Raw genomic sequence first — 13,296 nt, 5'->3', positions numbered from 1 at the left:
GGTTTGGCTCTGCTCATGCAGTGCCCGGCACGTAGCTGTGCTCATGCCCACTGGGTGACCTGGCTGCTGGCTGAGCGGAGAGAGGGCTCTGCCATGGGCTGTCTCCCTGTCAGGAGGGTGGGGGTCAGCAAACGATGACCCCCAGCTCCAGTCTGGGCTGGGCCTTGACCTAGCCTATGAGCAAACAAAGGTTTGCATGTTTTGAGAGAGAAAGAACGCAGAGTGTGCAAAGCCTAAGATCTTTACTGGCTGGGTGGCGGTCCCTGGAGCCTGTGTTGGCCACACAGTAATCCCATTTCAGCAGGTGGAGGTGAGTGGGGAGGGGCTCGTTTACGCCGGGAGCCGAGGGGCCAGGGCCCTGTCTCAACCAGGAGGAAAAATAGGTCCGCTGTGACTGGAACCTCAGTGAAGGAGCCCTGCCTGTCGACCTTGCTGCCGGAAGGTGCCAGGACTAGACTGCGCTTCCTGGCACATGCAGGGGCGGGCCGTGAGACTGAAGTAGCGCCATATCGACACGGTCTTTTTTGTTAAGACCTGTCTGTTCACAGCTTGGTGAAGCATTTGAAACCTTTCAGCCAGCACTGGCGGATCTCAGGTTGGCGCGTGAAGTGAGCTGAGGCCCCGGCTGGCAGGGGAAGTGGGTGAGGAGCTCTCTGGGACCTTTCAGTCACCCCACCCTGTCTCGTGATAACTGTAGGTGCAACAAATTCTCTTCTATGAAGACTCAGTCGCGGCCCATCTTTCCAAAATTCTGACCTCCGACCAGCACTCGGTGGTGATCTCGTCGGCCAAGTGAGTGCCCGGTGGCTTTGGGGGAGCCAGGGGTCAACCTCGCAGGGTGCCTGGGTCCCAGGCAGAACTTTCTCTGGAAGTGTCTTTCCGTGTTTCCTCCCACAGAGTGCTCTGCGAGACTGTGAAGGACTTCGTGGCTCGGGTGGGGAAAGCCTACGAGAAGACCACCGAGAGCTCGGAGGAGTCAGAGGTCATGGCCAAGAAGGTCCGTGCCTGGGCTCCTGGGCGGGAGGGTGTAGGACGGAGAAGCACTCCACCCCATTCCCTTCGTTTTCCACCAGTGCTCTGTCCTGAAAGAGAAGCTGGACTCTCTCCTCAAGACCCTGGATGATGAGTCCCAGGCCTCGTCCTCCCTGCCCACCCCTCCGCCCACCATCGCTGAGGAGGCGGAAGATGGAGACGGGGCGGGCAGCGGCTGCGGCTCCACAGGGGAGCGCTCGGTGGGGTCAGCGTGCCCCACCCGGCCGCAGATATTCCGTCCCCGGGAACAGCTCATGCTCAGAGCCAACAGCCTGAAGAAAGCCATCCGTCAGATCATAGAACACACAGAAAAAGGTAACGGGTCTCTTAACGATCAAGTAGCAAGCACTGGGTACTCTGTTTTCCCCCCAGACGTGGTGGCAGACAAACAGGAATCCACCTCTGGGGCCACAGCCAGACACCCCAAGGCACATCCGCCCTCCTCACCACACTTGTGTCTGATGGAAGGATTAGAGGGAGCAGAAAGCGGAGGGCAGGGCAGGGTGGGACCCCAGCTGGGTGTGAACCGGTCCTTGCTTGGGGGGACCACTCCCTGCAAGGGGCCTGACCTGTCCAGCTGCCAGGCCTCGGGTGCAGCTTGGCAGAAACAGTTGCTAGCGGTGGGTGTGCAGGGACCTTGCCGAGGGGACAGGGGCTGCACGAGGGCTGGGGGTGTTCTGAAGAGAACCTCACTCTGGAGGTGGAACTAGGAGCTCTGAGGACACCCTGAGAGGAGGACCCTATGAGAGGTGGGCCTGGCTGGGGGTGGTGGGTGAGGCCATCAGCTGTGGGATGGAAAGAGAGGCTGGCACGGAGCACTGCTGTGTGTCGAAGGGTGGGAGGCTGGGCGGGAGGTGGTTAGAGCAGGGGGGGGGGGGCCCTTGCTGCGGTGCGGAGGGTGTTCCGGGCCTGGGGGCCAGGTTGCCAACTCTCCATGATGAGCCTGCAGGCAGAGGGTGGGTGGACTGTGTAGGATTAAAGACTCACCGGCTGGTAGCTTCCTTTTTGTAGACTTGATTTCTAAGCTTTGAAGGGAATGCTGCAAATGCAGTGTGACCTGTGAACTTCAGGCATCCAGCCTCCCTCGGGCTGTGTTGTCCTCCATCTGTGTGCTCTCATGACTCTCAGAAACCATTTCATCCCACTCCCACTCACCCCAAACCCTTCCCAGCAGACCCGCCTCCTCGTCCATCAGTGAGAATCAGGGGTTATGATCCCCGCTGGTGTGTGTGCGCCAGGCCTGCTTCTGGCTGATGGTCAGGTGGAGGCCCCATGTGCCTTTAGTCCACTCGCCTTCTCCACGTCTTCCAGCCGCTTGGCTCTCCTCCTTCTCCCCAGCCCATCCACGCAGATGCCCGGAGCCCGACATTCTTGGACGGGTCAGAGGACAGTGGGGACAGGGTGGCCTCTTTGGGCTGAGAGCCCTCAGCTGAGAGGATGTCTAAACAGAGTTCACGGAGATGGGGAGAGGAGCCCATGTTGGGCACTCAGGCGCTCTGGGCCACGTGCCATCCATGTACTCCGCCACCATGCACTCAACTGCATTCGTTCTTTCCTTGCACAGCTGTTGACGAACAGAACGCCCAGACCCAAGAACAGGAGGGCTTCACCTTAGGTCTCTCTGAGTCAGAGGAGAAAAAAGACCTGAAATCGGATGACAGAGTGTGTCCCACTGAGAGCTGTGGGGTTGCCAAGGGCAGGAGCCTCCGCAAAGGTACCAGCCAGTCCTGATGACCCCATCACAGTGCTCAGGCCTCTGGGGTTTGCCATAGTCAGAAAGCTGGCCCTGGGAAGGTTTAGGTTCCCTTCTCATAGTTAGTTTGACTTCTTACTATAAAAAGTCACGAATGCATGGCCTGTTTCCGTGCACCACCTCCCCTTGTCTGGGGAAGTCCCTGCAGGACCCCATAGGAAAGAGTGTGCTTTCCCTAGAACCTGCCCATGCACGCCAGGTGCAGCAGGTCTCAGGCATTCCCGTGCAGGTGGTTGCAGGCCAGGCTACCCGGCATTTTGGCTATGGTACCACCTAGTCCTACGGGCTGTCCGCTGGGGCTCCTTATCCCTTTGGAACAGCTCCCAGCCCAGGCTGTTGCTGTGGAGAGGCACCACCTTCCGACTGACTCTGTGTAGCCCCCTCCTCGTAGCCTGTGCAACCCGCTGGGAGGTGTCTGCCTGAGTGTTTACTCCATGATCGTTACCGTTCTGAGCTCCACTCTGCCCTCCTTGGGCGCCCACAGCCCCCACTGTGACTGGGAGTCAGCCCCACCCCCCTCTCCCAGCCTCCAGATGGTGTCTAGACCCACTTGCCTCTCTGGCCCCTTCCCAGGTCACCTCCTCTCTCCTGGACTCTTGATTTGTCTCGTACCCTCTGCTGGGGGCTGACCAGGGCTGGTGACCGTTCCCTATTCCCCTCAGCCCTTAGCAGCAGTTGTTTCTCTAATGACCTTTCCCAGTGCTTCAGGAATGTTCTATTTTGGATGGTTTTACGGGTTTCTGTTCTGTTTTTGTAGTGTCCAAATCCCCATGTGAGAAGCTGATAAGCAAAGGAAGTCTGTCACTGGGCAGTTCTGCCTCTCTTCCTTCCCAGTCAGGAAACCGGGATGGCCTGCCAGCCCTGAACACCAAGATCCTGTTCTCCAGTGAGTGTCCCCACAGGTTGGCCGTGTGTGTCTGTGGGCTGGTGCAGGTGGGGTGCTACCTTGCCAGCTAGTGACGTCAGGGGCCTCCTGCTTTGCCTGGCATGGAGTCTGTGGGAATGAATGAGACCCGGTTCCTGTCCTTCAAGAGTTTATATTTAGGTCTGTGGGAAACAGAAACTAGGTTTCAAAGTGATATTATGGCATGAAAAGTGCATTTATTTATTGTAAAGGGCAGCCAGCCCCCAGATTGCTGCCAGAGGCCCCAGAAAGGCATCATTGAGGAGGGGATAGTTGAGCTGGGTACTGAAGGATGAATAGGAATCATCCTGAGTGAGGAGGGAGGGGTGGGCAGGTTGTGGTGGGGAGCCAGTTGAGTCATCCTGTCGTTTCTAGCATGATTGTAGGAGGGCACAAGTGGCCACGGAGTTGGGCCAGTCCACCTTCCTATGTTTGCTTTCATTTTGCCCAGGTAGGGGTGGAGGTAACCGTCCCTCCAGAGGGCAGTAACAGTTCTCTGTGTCTGCAGAAGGAAGGGTTAGCACTGGGACTGAGATGGCCAGTAGGAGCCCCTTAAGCAGCTTCAGGTGACTTCCTGAGCCCTCCTGGGCCTGTCAGAGTGCATGTCACACCATCGGCTCCCATAAGTGATTGGGCAACTTCTAGGTAATCTCAGCTGAATAGAAAGAAAGTCCCAGAAGCCCTTGGGCAATGAGGCCAACGAGCTGTATTTGTTTAATCAGAGACACATGTCCCTGAACGGGTGGACTGGCAGGGCTCCAGTTCTGCCCTGGTGCTCAGGACTTGACATTTTCAAATTATAATGCAGATTCCTTGAGGGTTCTGGTCACTTGGGCTGTTCCCTATTTACGTCTCCTGAACTTAGCCTCTCAAAGCCGTGCGGCTGAATGCTAAGATGACTTGTACTAAGGGATCGTTTGGTGGAGCTTCTTACCTGTAATGGAACTGACTTTGTAAGCCGTTCTTTGACACGTCTTCTAGGTGTTGGTCTCTCCCACCTAGAGTGTGTGTTTTTGCTCCATGAATATGGATTTATGGTGGTAATCTTTGGCCTGAAACACTTAATTGTCAACATTTGGATCTGTTTCTACATTATTGAGAGATGTTTAATTACAGTAACATGTCAAAGAGTGCCTCAGCCTAGAAGACGTGAGCGTCTCCTAATCCAGTGAATCCTGACCTGCAGTCTGTCCCTGTTCCCTCCCTCCAGATGTTCGGGCTGGGATGTCTGGTTCCTTGCCTGGAGGTTCTGTCATCAGTCGCTTACTAATTAACGCGGATCCCTTTAACTCTGAACCGGAAAACCTGTGAGTATGGGGGTAAAGCAGGTGCGGCTGCACGGGTTGCTAAAGAATGTTGGAGCCCAGAAAGCCGGTTTGGAATTGGCTGGAGGAGTTCATGTACCGTTGACGAGGAGATCCTCCTCCAGCTTCGTTAGCTGAGAAGGAAAACCTAGAAACTGTGGTGCCTCAGCTAAGCGTCTGGCTGGAAAGTTCTGTGATGGGAGTAGCCTGTCCTGGCTCATCCCAGCTCCCCATCTTGTGTCAGTGGCTCCCGAACATCCATCAACATCTGAGGTTTTCGGAGGGTTCAGAAGCTCCCTCCTTGTTCTTTTTCACTCTCCAGGACCCTGGCTGGCCCTGTGTTGGTGCCTCGTCCTGACACCCTTCTTCCCATGCTCTACCCTTTTGGCCCTGCAGGGGCCTAGGCTCTGGGGCCAAATCTAGGAGATACTTGGGTTTGGGATCGCAGGGAAGAAGGCTCCCAGGCTGCTCTGTGGGCCATTGCCATGTCCTCTGCCCTGTTTCTCAGGCACCGAGGCCTCTGTCAGTGGAGTTTATTCAGGCCATGGTGGAAACAGATGGTATTTTGAAAACCTGGTCTTCTAGGGTTTCCCTTCTGCTGGCTGGTAGCAAGGTCTGGGCAGTGTGGCTGGTGGCAGTTGGTTGAATGCGTGCCATGTGTGTCTGGCGTGGTGGAGGGTGACAGAAATGTGCAGCTTTGTGCGGACTCTTGGGGTTCTGGAGAGCAGAGCCAGAAGTGTGCAGAGTGGCCTCGGTTCAGACATCTGCTGCCAGATGCTAGCCTGCCTAGACACGTCAGCGTCCTTGTCCTGGACCTGACACTGCTGTCTGCCTGCCTCTCACCTGCTGCCCTGGCCCTTCTGGGGCTTGGGTCCTGACACTGTTTTCCTCAGTAGGGGCTGCAGCCTTCCGTGAGCAGCACCCAATAGGGCCTCCTGAGTTAGATACTTCTTTTGTTCCCTTCACCTGAGACCAGTGAGGTCCCACACCTGGCAGCGGAGGCATCGTCTTTTCCTCTTGTCCACGTGGGGTGAGACTCATCTGGGGAGACAAGCTGCTGTCCTCTGTCCATGCAGGGTGGCGCGCCAGGGCCATGGCCAGGGGGGCCCCAGACTCATGGTCATGCTGCCGGGACCTCTGGGGCCTGGCTGCCTCCCACTTCCCAGGTCCCTGTGCCCAGTCTCTCCATTCTCCTTCCCTTGTCCCCAAGCTGTTTTTCTGGATCAGATCCTTCACTTTTCCCAGGACCTATAAATACTGGTCAGCATGTGGTCTTCTGCTCAGAAAACAGTTTGTTGTGCTTTGCTCTCACTAAGCTTTTAGGCACTTGGATTAGACATGTCATAAAAACATGTCCGTGTGGTGATTGCTTCTCAAATCAGGCTTCAAACGCCTGTTAACCTAAATGTGGCAGAGTTCTGACCCACACAGTACTCCCTGTGTAGTTTGTGTGGGAGCCACCACCAGGAATGCCAGGCATGTCCCCTCCTTGCTGCTTTCTCCGGGCAGAGGGTCAGGGACTCCTTTACACCAGCTGCCCTGGAGGGAGAGGAGGGTCTACAGAGCCCTAGTGTGACCCCTGCAGCCACGATGATTGCCGAGGGGAGGGGATGGGCTGAGAAGCTGGAGTTAAATGAGTCTCATCAATGGTGGACACGGGGAAGGCAGGGGCTGCCATGGGGGCTGGGATGGACGTTTTCACATTTGGAGATGACTTTGATCAGGTCTGGGGGTGTTTGAGGCACATTCTGAGACCCACGGTTGAAGATATGTGAGTATATGTGCCATAGATATCGTCAGGTTTCATGTTGCCTGAGAGCGTGGTGGGGAGTGTGAGACGGTGCAGCTGCTCTGGGAAAGTCTGGTGGTACCTCAAAACCCAGTGTCCATGAGGCCCAGGAGGAGGGAAACTGTTCACTCTGGCATGTGTACTGGTGCTCACACATCTACAGCGGAGTACTGTGGAGCCATTAGGAGGGATGAGGTCCTGAGCCCAACGAGCCCCAAAATCATGATGCTCGCACTCTGGATTCCATTTGTATGAAACTTGAGAATAGGCACAGCATAGAGACAGCAGATTCGTGGTTGCCGGAGTTGAGGAGGGTTTAGGGACTGATGGCTAAGGGCTGGGGGCTTGCTTTTGGGGTGATGAGATGTCTTAAAATGGATAGTAGCGACGGTTACGTGACCAAGTATGTTAAAGATCACCAAGTCCTACATTTTAAATGGTTATGTTGGGTGGGATGAGTTCTGTGTCAATAAAGATGCTCCTGAAGAACAAGCCATGAGTTTTGCCCTCAGTGAGAGATGCTTGGAGGTTGAGAGGCTACTAAATGAGCTAGGATTGTTCTCACTGGACTGACTCCCCCTTTGCAGAGAGTATTACACAGAGAAGTGCGTCATGAACAATTATTTTGGCATTGGCCTGGATGCGAAGATTTCCCTGGACTTCAACAACAAGCGTGATGAGCACCCAGAGAAGTGCAGGTAGGTGGTGGCCTGTGTGCACACCTGCCCTTTGCACCCTCCTCGCTTCTCCTTCCGGGAAGCGAGGACTTCTGGAGTCTGCGAGGTAAAGGGCACACAGTGCTAAGGCAGAAGGCATATGTAAAGCCCAAATGTCTTGTTGTCGGAAGGAAGGTGCTTTTACGAGATGTGGCTGGGAGCAAGTTGGAGTCTAAGAGGGCAGCCTGGAGGAGGGTTCCATCTCTCAAATTCCACATGAGAAAATGAGTGACTGTGGTCAGTTGGAAGGGTCTCGTCCGAGTCTCTGGAGAGTCGACAGTCCGTGGTGATGCTGTGAAGGGCCTGGCGACATACAGTTTGCTAAGAAGTTACTGTGCCAGACTTGAGAGGCCCTGGCAACGTTGGTGGCGGGTCTGTGTGTTCCTCACCACCAGGCAGACCTGGGCGGCCTGGTTGGCTCCCCACAAATCCCAGGAGAAGGCGCCCTCCACAGAAAGCCACATGAGAGGCCCGAGGGGTGTCCCTGGAGACGTTCAGTTTCTTCCTCTAAATTATATCTGCTCGCCCCTCCCGGCCTAGGGAGGGGATGGAGAGGAATGGGCAGGTTTCCTCCTGGGTTGAAGTGGAAATTCTGTCTCCGTGGAAATATGAGAAGTGAAGCAGGAGTTAGCATCTCCCTCCTCATCCCTCCTGGAGGAGGAGACTGTTCAGCTTTGACATTCTAGAACTAGTGAGGGAGAAGCTGGCGTGAGTGTGGACAGAGACAGCCATTGACATAGGAGTTGAGGGGCCCCTTGCTGGAGAGCCTGCAGACTCGCTCGCTGTTCCGTCCGGTCTGTGTGCCCCTGCTTGCTTGGTGCCATTATCACCTGGAGGGGTGTCTCTGGGGGAGCTGGGTGGGAGGGGGTCACACACCTGAGGAGCTGCTCTGGTGATCACCCACATTCTGTGTGGTTGGAAATTTCTGGGAAAACAAAATCAAGTATAAGAATTCAAGAAACTTTGAACTCTGGGGCTCTTGAGTGGAGGAAGGGGCTTCAGAGGCCCCCAGGGACATCTCTGTTATATAGCACGTGGTGGTGAGTCTGAATCATTTAAGAATAACTGAAAAAGTAATTAAAATGTATACAATTTAACAGTAAAATAGGTGAGGAGGACGATAGACAATACATTCTTAGAGCTTTGGGACCCAGATAGGACACTCCCTGGGTCTGTATTAAGGGCTTTGAAAAGGTCTAAGAGGAATTCCAATTCTATGAGTCTATCCTTTTTTTTTTTTTTTAAAGATTTTATTTATTTATTCATGAGAGACAGAGAGGGAGAGAGAGAGAGAGAGAGATAGAGAGAGGGGCAGAGACACAAGCTCCCTGCAGGGAGTCCGATGCAGGACTCGATCCCAAGACCCTGGGATCACGCCCTGAACCAGAGGCGATGCTCAACTGCTGAGCCACCCAGGCGCCCCATCTATGAGTCTTTCCTAAAGAAGTAACTGGAAATGTTTGAGAAGAGGTGTTGTGCAAAGGGACCAGTGCCTTGTAATACACAGAGCCCAGGAGTGGGAACTGGCTGGGTCCAGTCAGAGGGGGCAAGGCTGAGCAGCGACGATGGGGAGGTACCCCGCTGGGGTCAGCCCCACCTCGGGGCACAGGGTGCAGGGCCAAGTGCACAGAGTCAGGCAGGAGACTGGAGACGGCTGTTGTACCCATAAGTCAAATACCTAGAAAAAGTTGAGGGAACACAGCGAAGTTTTTTATTGCCAGTCGTACAGATGTGGGGATTATGAGGATTATTCATTCCTTTGTGCTTTTCTGCACTTATCAATTTCTGTGATGAGCATAATTTTACAGCTGGAAAAAAAACACATCCGTTTATTTTTTGTTTTTTTAATTTATTCATGAGAGACACACAGAGAGAGAGGTAGAGATGTAGGTAGAGGGAGAAGCAGTTCCCCAGTTTCCAGGATCAGGCCCTGGGCCGAAGGCGGCACTAAACCGCTGAGCCACCCGGGCTGCTCATCATCAGTTTTTTTGTGAGGTTCTGTAATGTCTGGAAATTACTTTCTCGGGAGTGTTATTTTTTAGCAGAATTTTCCATCAACAGATGTATTTCTTTCTGCATAGCTCACAGACACGTCACGAGGGAAGTCCTCGTGCTGGGAGTGCTTGTTGCATCTGACCGGTGTGTGATCAGATGCCTTCCTGAAGTTCTCAGCAGCGACTGTAGTTCTCTGTAGAAACAGAGCTGAGAGGCCATGTGTTCTTTGCTTTCCGCCCACAGGAGTCGGACCAAGAACATGATGTGGTACGGAGTTCTCGGGACCAAAGAGTTGCTACACAGAACCTACAAGAACCTGGAGCAGAAGGTCCTGTTGGAGGTGAGTGGGGTGGGGGTCTCCTGTGACTGCGGCAGGCAGGGGCCCGTCTGCCCTCCTGTTAGCCCTTCTCCTGGCCGGGTGGAGACTCCCTCAGTCTGGGCCAGAAGTGGGCGGGAGGCAGGATTTCTAGTGAAGAAGGACCAGGTCCATCCTGTGCATCTCTCTCTCTCCCTTTTTCTTTTTCTGGGATTTCCACTGCTCAGTGTGATGGTCGACCCATCCCACTCCCCAGTCTCCAGGGAATTGCCGTCCTCAACATTCCCAGCTATGCTGGAGGGACCAACTTCTGGGGGGGCACCAAGGAAGATGATGTACGTACTGGGGTCCTGGGTGGCATGGGCCCAAGCTGGGTGTGGGTATCCACCACTTCAGGCCCCAGTGGAGCATTCTAGCTCTTGGGGCTCTGTTGGTGGTGCAGAGGTGTGGACAGAACTCCTTCCTTGTGCTGGCAGTTGGGGGTACAGTGGAGAACAGGACAGATAGGGTGGTCCCCCTGCTCACGAGAAGAGAAGCTGAGTAGGACAGATGTGGTCAGGGGTATAGATGTAGAAGCCAGGCCCGACTCCAATGTGGGGCAGTCTGGGAAGGCTTCTCGGGGAGACATCTACACAGACCTGAAGGGAGACTTGGGGTTGGCAGGTCAGGTGAGGGGAGGGTGCAGGTTGGAGAGGCTGCTCCAGGGGATTGCTGGAACAGCGTATGAGAAGGCTTAGTGGTGAGACAGGATGTGGTGTGGAGAAAGTTCTCTCGCACGGTGCGCAGTGGGTGGGATGCAGACAAGTTAGAGCTCAGGTGCAGTTGTGTAATCTGGGGAAGAAGTTTGGAGTTTCTGTAAGAACTGTGGGAGGCATTGATTGCCTTTAACCAGGGGTGTGGCTTCCTTCATACATAATAGCCAACAAAAATAGTTCACATGAACTACACCCTTGAGAGGCTCTGGGAGCCGTTCTAAGCACCAGGCCCACATTACCCCAGTCCTCATAAGAGCGTACCAGTGTTATTCCACGGATGGGGGGACCGAGGACAAGAGAAATTAAGTGACTTGCTTGGGGTCACACTACTAGTCCAGCTCAGAGATTTGATTCCTGGCAGCTGGTGTTAGGGCCTCTCCTAGAAAACCCCTCAGTAGCACATCCCCCCCACAGCTGCTTCTCAGCTAGGACACACCACCCCCTGGCAGTGCCCCTGTCTCTCTCTAAGCAGAGCAGCAGCCCAGAAAGTGAGCACAGAGGGGTGTGCAGGGAAGTTCGGGAGCAGAGGTCAGCTCTTAACACTGGTCCTTGCAGACTTTTGCAGCTCCGTCGTTTGATGATAAGATCCTGGAGGTGGTCGCTGTGTTTGGCAGTATGCAGATGGCCGTCTCTCGTGTCATTAAGCTGCAGCATCACCGAATCGCCCAGGTACTGGCCGTGGTCCTGCAGGTGGGAGGACCCTGGGAGGCAGTCTGGCTCATACACGTTTGGAGAGGCAGGGCCTGGCCCAGAACCAGTGTCCATCAGTGGATTCCTGCTACACAGAGCCCAAGAGAATGGGCGATCTTCTAGGAGTGCCCTTGGCCCTCCCTGCCTCCAGGCCCAGAGCCCTTCCTCACCCACTGTATTTGACAGTTAACAGTCTTTCACAATTGGGGCCAACGTGAATCCTGTCTGAGCTCCCTGCTCTGGTTTTCTTTGTGGGTGCCACCTGTCCCCTGCCCCCTCTTGTCGAGGTGGGATGAGATGAGACAGGCCCTATTGAACTTGGCCCGTGGCAACAGCTTCCACAGCAGCAGCCTGAGTTTGAGAATGGAGGCCAAGCAGTGAGCCATGGAGAAAGTGTGGTCTCACCTGGCATCTCTCCAGCCCCGCTGGAGAGGGGAGGCAGGAGGGGGATCCCCTAGTACTTATTATTTCTGGTGACAGCTTGGGGAGGGCAGTGTTCTTATGCATAAGGAGCGGGGAGGCTGATAACCTAGCCCACTGGGACCCCAGGCAAACGCTTCCCAGTCCTTCTGGCCTCGGTCTGCACCCATATAGGGTGGGGTGTTTGAATTTTATGATTTTAACTCTCAAGCAGGATTTTTTTGTTGAAAAGAGAAACAGTGCATCATTAACAGGGTTTACCCTGTTCTGGGAGGTGTTTGTATGTGTGCAGGGCCCTGTGCTTGTATCTGACCCCTGAGGTCTCCTCGCTGTGGTCACAGATGCAGTGCTGGGTTTGGGGATGGCAGGGGTGGGACATACCCTTGGGATTCATAAGCTGGGCCCACTCAGGGATGCCTTGATTGCGGTGGTGGTTGGTGGCAGGCGTGGTGTCATCCCATACGTCAGCTGCTGTGTGCAGGGGCGTGTAGGACAGGAAGGCCCCTACGGTGCTGAGATGCAGCCTCTAGGCTCCTTGGTTCTGCGCAGTGTACAGCTAACGGCTGTGATGTTTGCTCAGTGTCGCACGGTGAAGATTTCCATCCTGGGGGATGAGGGCGTACCTGTGCAGGTGGACGGAGAAGCCTGGATCCAGCCTCCAGGATACATTCGGATCATCCACAAGAACCGGGCGCAGACACTCACCAGAGATAGGGTAAGTGAGAAAGGCTGCCTGCGGGGCCCCGGAGAGAGCAGACCAGTCCCAGGGCTTAGCTGCGGGCACGCCTGTGTGCCTCCTCGAAGAAGGCCTGGAGTTTCTAGTGTTTTATTCTAGGAACTGACTTTTGTTAGACACAGAGATTAAGTGAACAGGGGTGTAATTTCCAGGACCCTTCCCCTCCTCAGCGTGAAACAGTTCTGGCTCTCCCTTTCTGGCTGTTGTTCAGCTAGTGTCACAGCAGTGTTTGCTGTTGGACATGTGCTTGCCCCTCTCGAGAGAGAGCGGTGCACGGTGTGATAGTGCGGTCCTGTGCCCTAGGCATTTGAGAACACCCTGAAGTCCTGGGAAGACAAGCAGAAGTGCGAGCTTCCTCGCCCCCCATCTTTCTCTTTGCACCCGGAGATCCTGTCTGAGGAAGAGGCCACCCAGATGGACCAGTTCGGGCAGGCGGCGGGAGCCCTCATCCACAGGTGGGCCCTCGCCCTCCCTGTCCCGTTGGCCTCCTCCCTGCTGGAGCTCCTGGGCCCCTGATGGCCTCCGGGCTCCGTGCTCGCCGCAGGGGGCAGGCATGGCGTTCCTCTTCCCCCGTCTTATGTGCCAGTCTGCCTCCATCCCAGGGCCCCCAGCTGGGGTTTCTGCTTTCTTCCCTGTGGTTCATTTCCACAAATTGGCTTTCAGAGATTGCTCGGATGGAAGCTTAAAATCCACAGGTGTTTCCAGAGCCAGCCCACAGATTTAAAAACCTGTCCTGGATTCCACAGACTAGTCCACTTACTGCCTCTTATACTTTATCCCAGAGAGCAGGTTTGTTACTAAAAAACAAATCTTACAGTTATTAAAAGAAAACAGAACAATTGAGACCAAAGGCATTTCCTTCTCTTACTGTGCCTTTGAGAAGTGG

General features: G+C 54.7%; 1 protein-coding gene across 5 annotated transcripts in view; it reads left to right on the top strand.

Moving 5' to 3' along the window:
• The window catches only part of DGKD (diacylglycerol kinase delta), a 106,354-nt gene that overhangs the window by 80,921 nt on the left and 12,137 nt on the right, over positions 1-13,296 (top strand). For 4 of the 5 annotated variants that reach the window (XM_055300151.1, XM_055300152.1, XM_055300154.1 and 1 more), the window contains 12 exons: positions 698-792; positions 898-997; positions 1,074-1,347; positions 2,597-2,746; positions 3,543-3,671; positions 4,900-4,996; positions 7,370-7,480; positions 9,737-9,833; positions 10,037-10,144; positions 11,120-11,233; positions 12,255-12,389; positions 12,714-12,865. In XM_055300151.1, the coding sequence (XP_055156126.1) occupies positions 698-792; positions 898-997; positions 1,074-1,347; positions 2,597-2,746; positions 3,543-3,671; positions 4,900-4,996; positions 7,370-7,480; positions 9,737-9,833; positions 10,037-10,144; positions 11,120-11,233; positions 12,255-12,389; positions 12,714-12,865 (1,562 nt within the window). The remainder of the gene's footprint in view (positions 1-697; positions 793-897; positions 998-1,073; positions 1,348-2,596; positions 2,747-3,542; positions 3,672-4,899; positions 4,997-7,369; positions 7,481-9,736; positions 9,834-10,036; positions 10,145-11,119; positions 11,234-12,254; positions 12,390-12,713; positions 12,866-13,296) is intronic. The other variant, XR_008661195.1, reaches the window with a different exon arrangement.

This window comes from Nyctereutes procyonoides, unplaced genomic scaffold, assembly GCF_905146905.1.
Source record: "Nyctereutes procyonoides isolate TBG_1078 unplaced genomic scaffold, NYPRO_anot_genome, whole genome shotgun sequence".
Classification (NCBI taxonomy): Eukaryota; Metazoa; Chordata; class Mammalia; order Carnivora; family Canidae; genus Nyctereutes; species Nyctereutes procyonoides.
Note: the sequence above shows the minus strand (reverse complement) of the source record. Positions and strands in the feature narration are given on the sequence as shown.